Source organism: Prionailurus bengalensis, chromosome A2, assembly GCF_016509475.1.
Source record: "Prionailurus bengalensis isolate Pbe53 chromosome A2, Fcat_Pben_1.1_paternal_pri, whole genome shotgun sequence".
Taxonomy (NCBI): domain Eukaryota; kingdom Metazoa; phylum Chordata; class Mammalia; order Carnivora; family Felidae; genus Prionailurus; species Prionailurus bengalensis.
The window spans coordinates 162,201,272-162,218,365 of NC_057348.1; the positions used below are offsets into that span (position 1 = coordinate 162,201,272).

At 47.5% G+C, this 17,094-nt stretch overlaps 1 protein-coding gene across 3 annotated transcripts in view; it reads right to left on the reverse strand.

Annotated features, from left to right (window-relative positions):
• Positions 1 to 2,178: 2,178 nt before the first annotated feature.
• LOC122488509 (GTPase IMAP family member 1-like) overlaps positions 2,179 to 17,094 on the reverse strand; it is a 66,927-nt gene continuing 52,011 nt past the window's right edge. Inside the window, exons 1-4 of one of the 3 annotated variants that reach the window (XM_043589885.1) lie at positions 7,602 to 7,722; positions 7,373 to 7,421; positions 4,759 to 4,807; positions 2,179 to 3,286 (exon numbers count right to left, since the gene is read on the reverse strand). In XM_043589885.1, the coding sequence (XP_043445820.1) occupies positions 2,415 to 3,286; positions 4,759 to 4,807; positions 7,373 to 7,375 (924 nt within the window). In that variant the 5' untranslated portion in view covers positions 7,376 to 7,421; positions 7,602 to 7,722 and the 3' untranslated portion in view covers positions 2,179 to 2,414. Of the gene's footprint in view, positions 3,287 to 4,758; positions 4,808 to 7,372; positions 7,422 to 7,601; positions 7,723 to 17,094 lie in introns of those variants that run through there. The other 2 variants (XM_043589886.1, XM_043589887.1) reach the window with 2 other exon arrangements.

Sequence of the window (17,094 nt, forward strand, 5' to 3'; positions counted from 1 at the left end):
GATTCAGAGAGGTGGAGTAGGGCCTCCAATATCTCAGGTGGGTCAGGGTCCCTCTGGGCCCTGGGCCTTACTTATTCAAGGTCAGTCAGACCCAAGACTTGACCAGCTAAAAATCTGTGCCAAGGAGTGTCCACATGCTTGAGTCTGAGGAGAGGACAGGCGGTCAAGAGCACAGCAGTGAATGGACATGATCTTTACATCTGTGTGGGTGACTTTGACGGCAAGCTTGTGGCGTGGCTGGTGCTAAATTTCTGAGTACACTTAGAGACCACAACTTGGCCTTTTGAGAGTGAATTTCATTTTTGACAGTCTTAATCTGGTAAATAGGGTGAGTGACCAAAGCATGCTAGTGTTTGGAAGCAAAAAGAAGCTACACATTAGAGACTTGTCTTCCATTGTTGCCTTTAACTCTGAAGACGACTCTGCTGAGGGAGTTTCAGAGACGTTGCGAGTGATGAGCCCTGAAGATGCATGTTCCAGAGGCAGCGATCATTTGCCAAAGTGCTGTGCACATAGTCCATGAACAACAACCCAGAGTGCATTTGTAATCATTTGTGAATGTGGATGTAAGGTTGCATAATTTCTGGTATGTTTTTAAAACAGTGGTCTATCTATGTTTATTTCATTTTATTTATTTATTTTCGGCCTCGTCTATGTTTGTGAACAAAAATACAAAATGGAATATCTGAGGCAATTGTTCTGAAGTTCTTTCTTCCTGTTAAGAAGTATCTTTTTTAAAAAAATTTTTTTTTCAACGTTTATTTATTTTTGGGACAGAGAGAGACAGAGCATGAACGGGGGAGGGGCAGAGAGAGGGAGACACAGAATCAGAAACAGGCTCCAGGCTCTGAGCCATCAGCCCAGAGCCCGACGCGGGGCTCGAACTCACGGACCGCGAGATCGTGACCTGGCTGAAGTCGGACGCTTAACCAACTGTGCCACCCAGGCGCCCCATGTTAATAAGTATCTTGATTATCTGAAATTCTTCCTAAGTTGGACTGCATTCTCTGGGGTTTGGGATCAACAATGACCATGTTGCAGAAGGTGGCACTGATTGTAAGAAAACCTTCTTCTTAAGGACCTGAAGCTCTGATCTAGGTCTGGCCATGTATAATATCATGTCATCTGCAAAAAGTGAAAGCTTCACTTCATCTTTGCCAATTTTGATGCCTTTGATTTTCTTTGTTGTCTGATTGCTGATGCTAGAACGTCCAACACCATGGTAAACACAGCGGTGAGAGTGGACATCCCTGTCGTGTTCCTGATCTCAATCCCTCAGAAATACAAGCAATTCTCAGGGAATACCATGAAAAATTATATGCCAACAAATTGGACAACCTGGAAGAAATGGACAAATTCCTATGTACCCACACACTTCCAAAACTCAAACAGGAAGAAATAAAAAATTTGATCAGTTATCAAAAATCTCCCAACAAATAAGAGTCCTGTACCACATGGTTTCCCTGGGGAATTCTACCAGACATTTTAGCAGAGATAATACCTATCTTTATAAAGCTCTTCCAAACAATAGAAGGGGAAGGAAAACTTCTAGACTCAACCTTTGAAGCCAGCATTACTTTGATTCCTAACCAGACAGATACCCAGCAAAAAAAAGAGAACTACAGGCCAATATCCCTGATGAATATGGATGCAAAAATTCTCAGTAAGTTACAAGCAAATCAAATTCAACAGCATATAAAAAGAATTGTTCACTGTGATCAAGTGGGATTCATTCCTGAGCTGCAGGGCTGGTTTAACATATGCAAATCAATCAATGTGATACCTCACATTAATACAAGAAAAGAAAAGAACCATGTGATCCTGTCAATCAATGCATAAAAACCATTTAACAAGATTCAGCATCCTTTCTTAATAAAAACCCTGGAGAATGTCGGGATAGAAGGAACATACTTAAACATCATAAAAGCCATTTATGAAAAGCCCACAGCTAATATCCTCAATGGGGAAAAACTGAAAGCTTTCCCGTTGTTTTTTTTTTTTTTAATAGCAACTCAAGCTGACTAAGACAGTGTCTACGTTTTGATAAATGCTCACACACACACAAAAATGTTTGTTTCCCTTTGCCATGAATCCACTTTCTATATAAAACACGACCATTCAATGCACTATTTTTTCAAAAAAGAAAAATGCATCCAAACTACTAAAATGAATTAAGGCCATTTGAAAGTTAACCACATTTATTTGAATAGTGTAACATAGTCAAAAGTGACATCTAAACTCTAAAAGTGAACTTGAGCCTTTGCAAAGTCGATACAGTGTCCAAGGCTTCCTGCGTCATTAAGACTCGCAGTCTGAAACTCCACGTTTCCTTTGAAATTGGGTTTAAGTTCCCCTCAGCGCCTTACCCAGCCCCTTTACCCGCCAGGGTCCCCACGTTTGGAAGGGCAGAGCCTTCAATCTGGGCCTGGAGCCCCCCGCTGGAGAAGCAGCAGGACAAATAACAGTGCGCCCCCCAGCAGCAGGAGCGCCAGCGGCCACCCCCGCCTCGCGGCCTCCAGCCAGCGCCGCCCCCGCCCCCACTGCCCACCCCACCCCCGCCCCAGACCGCGGGCCGCCAGCCGCGCGGCCACCAGGCGGAGCGTGTCCTCCGGCCGCGCGTGGCGCCGGGCCCACGCCAGGCCGTACACGTCGTCGGTGAAGGGCGCGCCGTCGTGCTCCAGAGCCAGCCGCTCCACCAGCGCCAGCAGCTCGCCCACCTGCGCATCGCGCTCGGCGCCCTCCGCCCGGTTGTCCAGGGCGCACACGCGGCCGCCGCACTCGGCCACCAGGGCCCGCAGCGCGCGGTTGTCGGTGGCGCGTACGTAGTCGTGCAGCGAGCCCCCCTCCAGGTCCTCCCGGCGCGTGAAGACGACCACGGCGCGCGCCAGGACGCCGGCGCCGAACAGCTCGCGGACGCCGCGCACCGCCTCCTCGTCCTGGGCGGTGAAGCGGCCCAGCTGCGTGACCAGCAGCAGCGCGTGCGGCCCGGGCGCCGAGAGCAGGTAGCAGCTGGCCCGCTCGGTGCAGTCCGGGTCCGCGTGCCGGCCTTGGGCGGTGAAGAGGTCGGGGGTGTCGGTGACCTCCACGCGCCACCCGGCCCAGCTGCGGCTCCCCAGGGCGCAGCTTCTGGTCACCGGGGTGGCCGCGAGCCTGGACGGGAAGAGCCTGTGGCCCAGGATGCTGTTGCCCGTGGCGCTCTTGCCCACTCCGGTCCTGCCGGCCAGGATGAGCCTGAGCCTGCGCTCCTGCGCGAGCGGCTGCTGCTGGTAGTCCGGGTCCTGGGAACCTGTGAGGACAGAGTAGGCTTGGGCCGCCGGCCTGAGAGGGCGCATCTCGCTCCGCCGGGGCTACGGGGTGCCTCCTGAACGGAGGAGGGCACCGACGCCTCCTGCTTCTGCTTGTCCAACCAGGCCTTTCCCAGGCGCTCTGGTTAGAGCTTGTGCGACTCCGGGGGCATCTTTAGCCACCTTTCTTCCATCTTTGGCTCGAGTGCCTGCACCTCCCCCCCAGTCCATGCTCCGGCACCAGGTGCACACTGCTCTGGAGGGTCCCCCTCGAAGGTCGCAGGCCATGACTTCAGCTGACATTACCTCTGGTCGTCTGCACCTTGCAGAGCTGCTCCGTGCTCGACGACTTCCCAGGCCTCTGCCAGACTTCTCCCAGGGGCCATCCCAGCGAGGAGATGCAGGAGGGCATAGAAGGCCTGGGAGGCCTGGGAGTCCCAGACACCCCGGGTTGGAATCACAGCCCCGCATGTGCCAGCTGTGGAACCCTGGGCAAGTTTAGTCTAAGCCTTTAACGTCTTCTGCATAATGGGAGGGGTGACAGAGAGTTGTGTCTCCCAGGGTTGCTCAGAGTATTAGGTGACAGGATCTCTTTGCTTCTTCCCTTCCTCCACTTCCCCTCCTCCTCCCTCTTCTCTCTAGTAAACCTGCTTCCAGTAAGACACAGTTAACCCTCCATCCTTGTTCACGGACACAGTCTACCTGGTAAACCGTGTTCCCTCCAGTCCATGGTCTCAACCTTCCACATCTTCTGTGGGGATCAGAGTAGATGTACTATCCTCATTGTACCCTGTGGGACCCAAGGCACAGTCTGGTCGAGGCACTTAATATGCTACAGTAGGGCAGGGGCAGAGGTCCAGCAAAAATGCAAAGCTGGGGCTCTAGCTGTTTCACCCCAGCATGGGGACATGTCTGGGATTTGTCTCTGTTCAGTCTTTTTCTTTTTTTTAATGTTTATTTATTTTTGAGAGAGACAGAGACAGAATGCGAGTGGGTTGGGACAGAGAGAGAAGGAGATGAATCTGAAACAGGCTCCAGGCTGTGAGCTGTCAGCACAGAGCCCAACGTGGGGCTCGAACTCACGAGCTGCGAGATCATGACCTGAGCTGAAGTCAGACGCTCAACCGACTGAGCCTCCCAGGTGCCCCAATGTCTCTGTTCACTCTTTTTTTTTTTTTAATTTTTTTTCAAGGTTTATTTATTTTTGGGACAGAGAGAGACAGAGCATGAACGGGGGAGGGGCAGAGAGAGAGGGAGACACAGAATCGGAAACAGGCTCCAGGCTCTGAGCCATCAGCCCAGGGCCCGACGCGGGGCTCGAACTCGCGGACCGCAAGATCGTGACCTGGCTGAAGTCGGACGCTTAACCGACTGCGCCACCCAGGTGCCCCTTTGTTCAGTCTTGAGTTAGCCCATGGCCTTGAGACCCAGAGCTGACGCCTAGGGGCAAGTACACACTGAGATCAGTTCTTACCATAGGCATCTTCTTCATCCCTGGCCATCTTGCGTCCTCCCATGCCCACCTGAAAGAGTTCCAAACACAACCTGTTAGTTCCTTCATTCCTTCAATCATTCATTCGTTTATCGAATAGGTATAACTACCTAAGGTGGCACAGGCAAGGTCCAAAGAGCTGGTGACATCCCAATGAAAAGGTCATGCTTCCAGCCCTCCTCTGAACATCAGAATTTGGGGAAGAACCCCGGAAGGATCTGGTTGGTATTGGAACCAATTCGTGAGAACCTTTGGTGAGCCTCGTTGGTCCTTTCAGGGACCCTGAATGCAAATGACAGAGTGGTGGTGATAACTCGTCCTCTGTGTCAGTGAGTGAGCCTTAGCTGAGAATTTCCCAGGTAATTTATGTCAGTGGCATTAACTGTAGGCACAAAGTTTTCCCAGAAGATTTCACAGCCTGGGGAGACTTTGGAAAAGTGTGAGAGTCAGAAATTCTGCTCAGTGATTTGGGGAACAACCTTAGGGCGGTTGGCCGGGGATGGGCAGGGGTGGGGGGCAAGAAGAGAGTTTGCAGTTTGCTTTTGAAAATTGGGAAAGATACCTATCTCCCATGCTGATGTGAAGAACCTGTGATCTGCTCTCCGAAGACCAAAGAATTTGGCTTGTGTCATTTGTGTAAATATGACCTGTGTGCTGGAGAGATGGGACACTCCCTTCTGGCTCCTGGTGTTCCTGCCCCGAATCTGAGGCCTCTGAAACTCAGCGATGACCCCAAGTCCGGCAGGATTTACTACAGCTAGCCACTCAGTGATGGAGTCTGCTTGATCTCACGAGGACCTGGTCACAAGGGCACAGCTCTGGTCTGTCTGCTTTGCCAGCCCTGTGTCCCACTCACTCCCCTTCTGGGTCAGCTGCTCTGCAGAGGACAGGTTTCAGGGCCTTTCCAGCCTGCCCTTGTGCTCACCCCCATGACCACTCATTCTCTCCCACGTTTCTGTCTGAGTCCTGTCTGTGCTCCGCCATCCATTTCAAATGCTACCTCTTCATGGCAACACCTGGCTACTGCTGTGTCCCATGGGCAACACACAAGGACAAGCAAAGGGAAGGGTTGATTGATAACTTGTCTCTGACCCGTTAGATGACAGGTTTGTCTTCTGCGTAACGCCCCTTTCAGCTCCCCAAAGCCCTTGGTAAAGTTGATCCCACAGGCCTCAGGTGAGTAGTGGTCTTGTGTGTAAAAATTAGCAAACTCCCATAACTGACTGCACAGCAGAACTGAAGAAACAGCCGGAAGATTCAGTGCAAAGAACAAGAATTTAGCTAAAGCAAGACGTCCTTATCGATGATGGAACTGACCAAGTGTGCTCTAGGAAATCCACTGGACTCCTGGCCCCTATGGGACTTCCCAAAGGTTTGCGATGGTTTGGGATGGGATTTGAAAAATTCCTCCAGAGTTTCTGAGAGCTGACACCTGGGGTTTAGAGGCTTGGAGTCACTGACTGATGTAGAACATGGAGACTCCTAGCATCTTAACTGCAATTGGATATTAGTAGTCCCCTGCTTCCTGAACCTGCTGTCTTTTGGGAGTATCTATGGGAGTCTTTAAAATATATATTTGACATTTTGTTTCATAGATGTGTACTTTAATAAGAGAAAAGGAGTGCCTTTGTGGTTCAGTCTGTTAAGTGTCTGACTCTTCATTTTGGTTCAGCTCATGATCTTATGGTTTGTGGGTTTGAGCCCCTCATCAGGCTCTGTGCTGATAGCACAGAGCCTGCTTCGGATTCTCTCTCCTTCTTCTTCATGTGTGCCTCCCCTGCTCACATGTCTGTCTAAAAAATAAACAAACAAACAAATAAATAAATAAATAATAAATAAACGTTAAAAAAATGGTATCTCTCACCCCTCCTCCTGAGGGATTTTTTTTATTAAAAAAATTTATTTTACTGTTTATTTATTTTTTTGAGAGACAGTGAGACAGAGCTCAAGCAGGGGAAGGTCAGAAGGAGAGAGGCAGACGAAGTATCCAAAGCAGGCTCCAGGCATTGAACTGACAGCATATAATCCATCGCAGGGCTCAAAGCTTAATGGACCAAGCCACCGAGGTACCACCCCAACCCCCTGAGTGATTCTAATGCATTGGGTCCCTGCTCTGAGTTTCTGGGCCTTTCATCCTGTCCAAGTCCTTCATTTATAGCCAGTGTGTGGGGATGAAGAGGGCTCCAGCCCACAGAGCCCTGGGCAGCTTGGGCGGGGGACGGGATATGGAAGGACACACAAGCATGTGTACTGCAGAGGTCTGAAGACCATGTTCATAACTGTTGCTGGCTGCTGCAAGTCCCTGGGGGTGAACAGGGCTGAGGAAGTGGAGGGTGTGATTGGGGCTTGGCTCACAGACACGATTTCCACGCTGCGATGTGTTCTGAGGTTAGACTCACTTGTTTGTCCTCAGAAATGTCTCTCTCCTTGGCTGCACATGCCCTCAGAGGGAGTGTCTGCAGCCTTCTCCAGTGTGCTCAGCCCTGACAGTGCTGCTAGCAAACACCTTTCTGACCAGGGTGAGGAGCAGGGCAGGACGAAGAACGTAGTCCCAAGTAAAAGTGTGGGCACTCCAGGGCTGGAAAAAGATGCTTACCATTTCTTCTTCCCTTGCTTGTTCTGAAACTCAGAGCTCCCTGAAAAGCCTGCAAGAGTGAAATTTATCTTTCTAGATCCTGCTCCCCTTCTTGGGAGGTAGTAGAATGCGGGTGCCCACTCAGTGAGCTGCAACCAGGCCCTGAATTCCTTAGAGCCCCCCTACACCACCCACTTCGTCTACTCCCCCCCTGCCCCAGGTGGCTCCCTTCCTCCCCGTGTGTGCTCACCTTCCAGCAGAAGTGGTGACAGGCCCTGCTGTTGGCTGCAGAAACCAGCGACCTGGTGCTGTGCCTTGGGTTGTGAGTACAGAGGCTGTTCCTGCCAGCACAGAGCAGGGAGGAAGTCTCAGAGCCCAGGGAGGGAGGGCCCAGTGGTGCCGATTTAAAGGGACAGGACATGGGTCGGGTGGGCCAACGAGGGGTGCCTTTGCATTGTTTCCACTGCTCAACCCACCCCCTGCTTGGGACTGTGTTGATCTTTTCTGAAGGTCGCTGTGGCACCACATCTTGTTCCCGGAAGGGGCTGTAACCTCAGTGAAGGGCAGTTTAGATTTCTGAGGCCTGTTCTCAGTTTTGGCCTCTGCCCACCACTCTTATGTCCAGTTGCCTTTTTCTTTTTGGGTGTTTTCCTAGAAAATGACCTCTTGAGAGTCTCTTTCCCCAGGAATCAGGGAGGAATCCTTGACTGGACATCAGTGTGGACAAGGCCACCAATGTGGTCCTCTCTGCCATCTCCTCATTCCTAAAGAAAAAGAGGTCTTTTCAGCTATTAAAGATCAGACGTCAGGAAGAGGATGGAATTTTCATAGGAGACTTAGGCTAGCCTCAAGTTGGTATCTCTGGCCCAAGTGTCTGTTTCTCCTGTCAGGAGGTCATGAGAGAGGAAAATAGCTGTGAGTGAAATAGCCATACAATTTGTGGAGAGAAGTCTACAACAACGTATGGTGCTATGTGCCCCGGACCTGGTTTGTTCTGGAATCAATTCTGCGATTTTGCCCAACTCACTTACAGTTTCTGGAGTCACCTCTCCCCATGTGTAGTGAGGGCTTTCAGTTAACCTGAAGCTAATGCTCTGGGGCCTGATTTTTAGCCAGTCTTGCCAGTTCATTCTCTCTAGTGAAGATACCTCACCCATGGCCCTCCTCCTTATCCCCCCCACATGCTGTCCAGCTCTACTGAGATATAATTGAAATGTAACACTGTAATTTTAAAGGGTGCAATGTGTTGATTTGATACACTCTATATTGCAAAATAATTGCCACCACAGTATTATTAGCTAACACCTGCATCACATCACATATTTACCATTACCCTTTCTGAGTGAGAACATTTAAGATCATCTACTCTCTTAGTAACACTTAAGGTATGATACAGTGGTATGAGCTATAATCACTGTGCTGCCCATTAGATCCCCAGAACGTATTCATCTTATAACTGGAACTTTGTACTCTTTGACCAATGTCTCCCCATCCCCCCATCCCCCAGACCCTGGTCACCACCGTTCTATTCTCCATTTCTATCAGTTTGGCTTTTTAAAATTCCACATAAAAGTGATATCATACAGTATTTGTTTTTCTCTGTTCGACATGTTTCGCTTATGATAATGCCCTCAAGTTCGACCCTGTTGTTGCAAATGACAAGATGTTCCTCTTTCTTTTCACAGAACAATATATATATATATATATATATATATATATATATATATACCCATAGATGGACCCTTAGGTTGCTTCCACATCTTGGGTATTGTGAGCAATGCTGTAGGGAGCTTGTGAGTGCAGATCTTTCTTTGAGATCTTGCTTGCATTTCTTTTGGATAAATACCCAGAAGTGGGATTGCCGGATCAAATGTAATGCTACCTCTAATTTTTGGAGGACCATCCATACTGTTTTCCACAGTGGCTGCACCAATTTGTGTCCCGTGCACACTGCACAAGGCTTCCCTTTTCTCCACATCCTCCCTAACACTTGTTACCTCTTGTCTTCTTGATGATGGCTGTTCTAACAGGTGTGAGGGGAAACCTCATTGTGGTTTTGATTTGCGTTTCCCCTGATGATGGTGATACTGAGCACATCTTCATGCACCTATGTGCCACCTGGATGTCCTCTTTGGGAAAATGCCTGTTTAGTTCCTCTGTCCTTTTTAAATAAATTGCTCGGGTTTTGCTATTAATTTTATGAGTCCTTTATGTATTTTGGGTATTAACCCTTTATCAAATATATGATTTGCAAATACTTTCTCCCATTCAGTGGGCTGCCTTTTTGTATTGTTGATGGTTTCCTTTGCCAGGCAGAAGCGTATTAGTTGGATGTAATCTCACTTGTTCATTTTATCTGTGGCTGCCTTTGCTTTTGTGGTCAAGTCCAAAAAATTATTGCCAAGACTGATGTAAAGGAGCTTACCCCCTGTTATACTCTAGGATTTCAAGTCTCTTAGATTTATTGAGGCCCATTTTATGGCCTATTGGCCATATTTAGGAGAACGTTCTCTGTGTACCTGAACAGAATGCATAATCTACTTCGTTGGGTAAGGTGTTCTAGTGTTAGGTCTAATTGGTTTATCTCTGGGTCACATCTTCTGTTTCTGTTTTGACCCTCTGATTAGCTGTGGTATGCGGTGTTCAACGTGGACATTGAAGTCTACAGCTTGTTGTTGAATTGTCTATTTCTCCTTGATGCCTGTTATTTTTTGCTTCCTGTGTTTTGGGGCTCAATTGTGAAGTTCATGTGTGTTTATAATTATTACATTTTCAAATTCACTGAATCTTTGTTCTAGCCATTGAAATCTATCGTTGAGCTCCACTAGTAAAATTTTCATTTCAGTCATACTTTTCTGCTGCATAATTTCTATTTTGTTGTTTAAAAAAGCAATTTCTGTATCCTTATGGACACACAGACAGCAGCAAATCAAGGCCTAGAAAAGGCAGAAAGGGAATCAGTATCCAGATTCACTACACCATGTTACCTAAAATACCCAGTTTTTGACAACACCTGTAAGATGTACAATGAAACAGGAAGGTGTGACCCATATACTGGAAAAACTGAGGCCACAGGAATTGCCTGGCAGAGGCCCTGGATATTGGATTCAAAGATAGGGCTTCCAAAGAGCAGTTCTAAGCATGTTGAAAGAACTGAAGGAAATCAGTGTGAAAACTCCCACCACTGGTACCATACTTGATGAAAGGCTGAGAGCTTTGCCCCTGTGATCAGAGATAAGACAAGGATATCTGCTCTGGTCGCTTCAATGCAACTTTGTGCACGGGGTTTGCGTGTTTGGCTGGACTTTCCTGGTGAAGTCTGCTTCCCCTGCAGGGTGAAACCTTTGGTGTCTCTCCTCAGAGGGTGCAGCCAGGGCCTGCACAGTCCCGGGAGGTGACAGTTGTCTTAGCCCCACTCTGTGCGTCTTTCCCTAACCACTCTGCCTGTCCGCACTATACCCAGTGGTTAAACCTACTGACCGCCAGCTGATTCCTCCCAAGATACTGCTCTCTTGCTGGAAGGCTGAGGGAACAGGGAGCCCTACCTTTGGCCATGCCTCCCAGAATGCAGTTTCCTTCCAGAGGAGGTGAGTGTGAGTTGGAAGGGAGGAAGCAGCTTATGGTCAAGTGTCACAGACTCACTGTTCTTACTACTACTTAGTAGACCTTTTTTTTTTTTTTTGAAATTGGTCTTTCTTCATTTGCTGAATGCCCTTAGAACAACTTTAAGAGACTTTAATATTTTTTGAAAATATATATGTTGCACCACTTATGGCTGTCCCACCAGTACTAGGTCTGTAGAGTTCCTCCAGGACATATGGAAGCCTGTCCTAGTTTTGGGTCAAACTCTGGCCACATTGCCAACTCCCCTCTTCTTCCTTCTTGCTGGCTGCCTGGAGTTTGCCTCGTTTTATCTTCCCTTTGTGGTGTCTTATTATAGTTAAACGAAAGAGCGTCAAAAGGGAGCCAGGCAGCAGTTACCACCGTCTTACAGACAGCCATCTTTATACAGAGTCCCGCTGTCCTACTAACTGCAGATATGGTGAACTTGCAGAGGGTGAGAGAGACCCTGGCCTCTCTCTGTATTTCCAAAGAGTGGTTTATATTCTTTAACAGCTTGGACATGAGTCATTTCAGTGCAACTTTCACGTTCTATATCTTCCTGATAAATAAATAATAGTCAAAATAATAAGGCTGCTCGGCTGTTTGTTATTTATGTTTTGAGCGAAAAATTTTTTAAAAGGTGGGGGGATCTGGGGGGCTCATTTGCTTGAACATCCAACTCATGGTTTCACCTCAGAACGATGATCTCATGGTTCTGGAATCAAGCCCTGCGTCGGGCTCTGTGCTGGCAGGGAGTCTGCTTGGGATCCTCTCTCTCTCTCTTTATCTGTCCTTCCCCTCCTCACTCTCTCTCTCAAAATTAATAAACAAACTTTAATCAATCAATCAATGAACAAACAACCAGTAGAAAAATTGGTCAAAATTTTGGAAGATAGCAGCATCCGTGTGCACCTGTTCTAATAAATAGCAGAACTGACTTGTTCAGCCCACGTCAGGGTCAAAAGATCTAGCTACTGTGCTTGCTTTGAACGGGCCCTGGTTGGAGATTCCCAGGAAGACATCCACCTCATCCTCAGACCAGCACTAGCCTGGGGAGAGATGGGAAAAGCTACCTGTGCAGAGGCCAGTGAGACCTCCATGGTGGGGATTCTCCTTGGCCCAGCCTTCCTGCCCCAGTCCCTTTTGAGCACAAGAGCAGCCACAAATGAGAAGACATGAACCTGTGACCTTGCCTTTGTGGCCTGATGAGGAAGACAGACTCGGGAGAGGTGAGGCAGGAAATTGCTGGGGCTGAAGTAAGATGTATGTTTTTCTGTGCATGAGTGAATTTACGAGAAATCACCCTGTTGCCCATTTCTTGAAAATGCAAGGGACTGTGGGAAACAGTAACAGAAAAAACTGTGCTGTGATATGGTGCCATAAATGTAACAGTCTTTCCTTTATCCCTCGTTAAAGATTTACTTACCGTGTTTATCATTTGTAATAAAGCACTCGAGACACTCCACAAAGATATGAGTGAAGCAATAAAAGATGTCAAGTTGAAACCAAAATAAAGAAACGAAGGTAACAGCAGAAACCTTGCCAACTTTTTGTAAATCCCAGAGAGGGCAGATCACTGAATGCTGTCGGCTGGTCCTGGTAGCCTGTGAGTTCTTTCCCTGACCCCCATTCTCCCAAACCGCCTCTTCCACCGTCGGTACCGAGGAATGGCTAAGAATCCAGGGGCCATCCAAGCAAAGGCTGTGGGGTTTGGAGGCGTGGGACTGGAAAGTCTAGGCGGATGAGTGAGGAAGGATGCTGTGTGTGTGGAGAGTAGCAGAGAACTCGGGGTGAAACATGCCTGTGCCTTTGCTTCTTGTGTTCATGGCTGTTGGTGCTGGCTGGTAAATAAAGGTGGTGTCCATAACCATCTGTAAGTGTCCATTACTCTGATGGCCTAGGGACGCCAAAGACCTGGGGAAAAAAGTTCCATACTCGTATTTACACCTGGGTCCTCCAGCCAGGAGTCTTGGGACTCAGCCCTCCTCAGGGTCTCCCTTTGGGGGCCACAGGCCCCAGTTCCACCTGGAGATTTATACCTACAGCCAAGCAACACCTGAGAAATTGTGTGGGTATGTGAGCCCAGGCTCATGAATCATGCCGGGGTGGGGGAGAGTCTTGGGATTCCTCCTCATTGGGAGAGGCCCCGATAGTCTCGCATGATGCTATTCTGTAGGAGGCATTGTATTGAGACAATCTAGGACTTCTTATCCATAAAGATACTTGGGCACATGGGGATTGTGGTTTTTTGGGGTCTGTTTGTGTTTGGGTTTTCTCCAAGCCATAGATCTTGATCATGGCAGAATCAGGCGCACACACTTTTCCTCTGAGTGATTTTCATATATTAAGGAGACATTTTTGCTTATTAAGAGAAAATAGTCCTTTTGTGCGGTGTTGGTATTCTGTAAGAGTGAGGGATTGATTGTTGCTGCTGGGACGGGGGCCTGCTTTTACCTCTGACCCCCCAGCTCATGGCACCCTGGCAGTCTGCCTGTTTGCCTTCAGAGTTCAGGAGGCCTTAACCCCACTCCCAGGCCTTAAATTCCTGTGTGTCTCTTTAAAGGAAACAATTGTTAGGTTTTGTTTTGGTGTTGTATAATTGTTTCCAAAAAGAAAATTCTTCAGAGGACTGAAATCTAAGTTCTGAGAAAGCCCCAAGCTCTCTCTCATCAGGGAGACCGGGGGTCCATCTGGGCCAGAAATGTGCCGGGAATGAGGAGGAGTGTAGTCTAGAAGATTTGCCCTGTTCACACCGTGCCACAGAAGGGGAGACCTTTGGGTTTCTCAGAGGATGGGAAAGAAAGCAGGCAGGGGCAAGGTGGAGGGGACATACTGGATGGCTAGCACTGCACGACAGGTCGTCCAAACTGCAGTTGAAACAGCTGAGACATGGATTGTGTGGTAGCTCCTGGAGTCCAAAGTCAAGATGCCAGCAGAGGCGTGCGCTCTCTGAAGCCTTGAGGGGAGGACCTTGCTTGCTTCTTCCTGGGCTCTGCTGGCAGCTGGCGATCCTGGTGCTCCTTGGCTGGCAGATAGGCCACCACTCTCTTTCCTCATGCATTTCATTAGAAGCAGCAAGTAGATACCAGGCTGCACCTTCCACACTGTTCTCTTAATTCTCCTCAGCTAAATATTCAAGTTCATCACTTACATGGTCTGCTCTCCACCCAGCAGCCCACCTCAGTTTAGCCCACCTCCCTGCCCCCTGCCCCCTGCCATTTTATAGCAAGTGCCATCATCCCTCCAATGTCCAGCAGCGTGGTCCCCACCTTCTCTGGGACCTCACCAGAAAGTGACCTTGAAGTTCATCATACCACCGACATCCTCTTAGGCCTTTTTTTTATCACGTGCCTCAGAATTCTTGGAGCCTCCATGCATTACTCAATTTCAAAACGACTGGTAATTACCAGAGCAGGACCCTACTTCTTGGCCTTAAAATCTATATTAGTTCCCCCAGGAGCTGCTGTAACAAATGACCACAAACTGTTGCTTAAAGAGCAGAAGCTTACTGTCTCATTGTTATGGCTACTGTCTCACTGGCACAGGCTACAAGTGCCAAACCGAGACGTTCCCAGGGCCATACTCGCCATGAAGGCTCTGGGGAAGGATCCTACTTTGCTGCTTCTAATCTTCTGGTGCAGGCTGTCGTGCTTTGTTCTTTGCCTTCTAGGTGCTTCACTCCAATCTCTGCCTCTTTTGTCACATGGTGTTCTCTGTGTGTATCTGTGTGTAAACTTCCCTCACTGTGAATGAAACGATTCCAGGCATTGGAGTAGGGCTCAACCTTAACTTCATGACATGACATCACAGAGAGCGTGCTCCAAAGAAGGTCACATTCTCAGGTACCAGGGGTTAGCACTTCTTTAGGAGGACACAATTCGACCTAGGATGGATGGTAAGAGAGGGACAGTGTGTGCAGTGAGGGTACAGTACCCCTGATCTCTTCCTCTCCAGTCCTAGTTGCAGTTACCAGGTTAAGCCCATTGGGATAGTTTTCTTAGGTCTCTGCTTCTTGGAAATCTTCTACTGCCTAGGGCTTAGAATCCACATTCCTTGGCCTGGTATTCAACAGTCATTATAATCAGTCTCAACTCCTCTTCCAAGAATGAGATTCTTCTAGATATCATTGTTCCCTTTAATATCCATTTTACACTTTTGTAAGGAACGAAGGTGATATAGAGGTCAGTGCCTGGGACATGGTAGGCCCTCAGTAAAGGCTGGTAATGATTCCTGCACTCCAAATTGTTAGCTGTTCTCTCTCTGTGTCCAGTGTTATTTCCACATCCAAGGCTTGGATCATGCTATTTCTCCCTCTCTTTCTTATCTGCAGTTTTCAAAAAAAGCAAACTCATGACTCCTGGGCAAGTATAAACACATGAAAGATTTTGCTCAACTCATGGCTTAACTAGAGAACCAATTTGATTCTATAATTGGTTCAAAGTTTTTGGGTGGCTCAATCAATTAAGCATCTGACTCTTGATCTCAGCTCAGGTCTTGACCTTAGGGTCTTGAGTTTGGGCTCCATGCTGGGTGTGAAACCTAGTTAAAAACAAACAAATAAGCAAAGAATAAAACAAAAAACACAAACAAACAGAAACACAAAGTTCATTTGAAATGTGTTCAAGAGAGTAGTAACATGTAATTTTTGAATTCTATATTCCACCAGACAGAAAATTCGCTGAGTATCTCCAAGGCAGAGATATGCAAAAATTCTCTCTGTCCTTAAAGTGTTGTAAAATATCACAGCAGATCATCAAGCACAGCACCACACAGAACAATAGAACACTCCAGTAATCTCTCTTGCCTATTTCTAAGTTTTGGATCATTTTCATAGCGTTCTCTACTTTGTGATCATAAACAGTCTCCAACAAGTATTGTTGATCCTAGAAGATTGTTTTTACCATGCATGGCCTGATCATTTATACAGATGCAGCAAGAATCTTAATTAACTGGAAAAGCCTCCTTGAGTTTGCTTGGGAAATCTAGAGCCTAATCATATTAAGCAACTATCAATTCCAAAGGATAAACTTCTTTTGGAAATTTTCAAAATGAATTTTGAATCAGACTTTTCAAAGCCCCTGCCATTCTTCTATCCTAGGAGTAGGAAACCGAGGCCCAAACACTTGCTCCAGTAAACTTTGCATGCTGTACCCATAAATCTCAGGGATTTTCCCTCTTCCTGAGGTCTCCAAAATTTGCCTGGGTTTCTGGACTACCTGGGAGTGGACTTCCTTACTCCCAGAGATTGGGATCCTGGAAGCCAGAAATCATATTAGTTTTCTTATGAAGGTTTTGGAGACATTAGCTCCACATGTAACACCAACAATTGCTCCTTAGCAGTGGTCTGATGGTCTTTGATTAAACAACAATCCCTCTCAGATATCACACTGTACATATGGCCTTGCTGCAGAATCGATTTTTCCAATGGTATCTTTGTAAACAAGAGGACAGATTTTTATTAAACCTATGCAAATGGTTCTATCATGATGAAATTGAATGAAACTCAGTAGAAGCATTTGTTTCTGAATTTTGAGGGTAGGTGAAGATGAGGTAATGTTTAAAGACGGTTGTTGTGGGTTTACAGATCCACAGTCTACTAATTCATTTAAAGAGAAAGAAATAAGGTTTCCACCCATAGCCATTCAAGAAGAACATCAGAGTGCCATCAATATTCCAAACAAATAACCGACAATGGCACATCTTGAATCCGTTCACTCAGTCCTATGTCATTACTTCTCACTCTGCTGGATCTTGAGTCAGTCGTCTGATTTCATGAGGTACATATGCTTCCAGACTGAGAGTCCCAGTAGTCCTGGCTTTGCTCACTGGCATAGTCTGAGCATTGAGTCAGTGCTGCCATCTTGGAAACCTGCTCTGAAGAGTCTCTTTGAGGCAACAGTAGTTCAGAGCACGTCCTACAGTTTTTCCCCTGAAGCTCCAAGACTGTGACCCTCTGGTGAAGACACAAATTCTGAGTGGTCACTTTTGGAAGATCTTCGGAGAAGCCTTAGGAGGAAGCAGAGACCTGTTTGAGAAGAGGACTGAATGGTTGCGGTTCATAACCGAATATAACATCGTGGAAGACAGTAAAAGGCTCTTTGGGGGGGATGGTCCTTATTTCATGAGGGTTTGGTCAATGT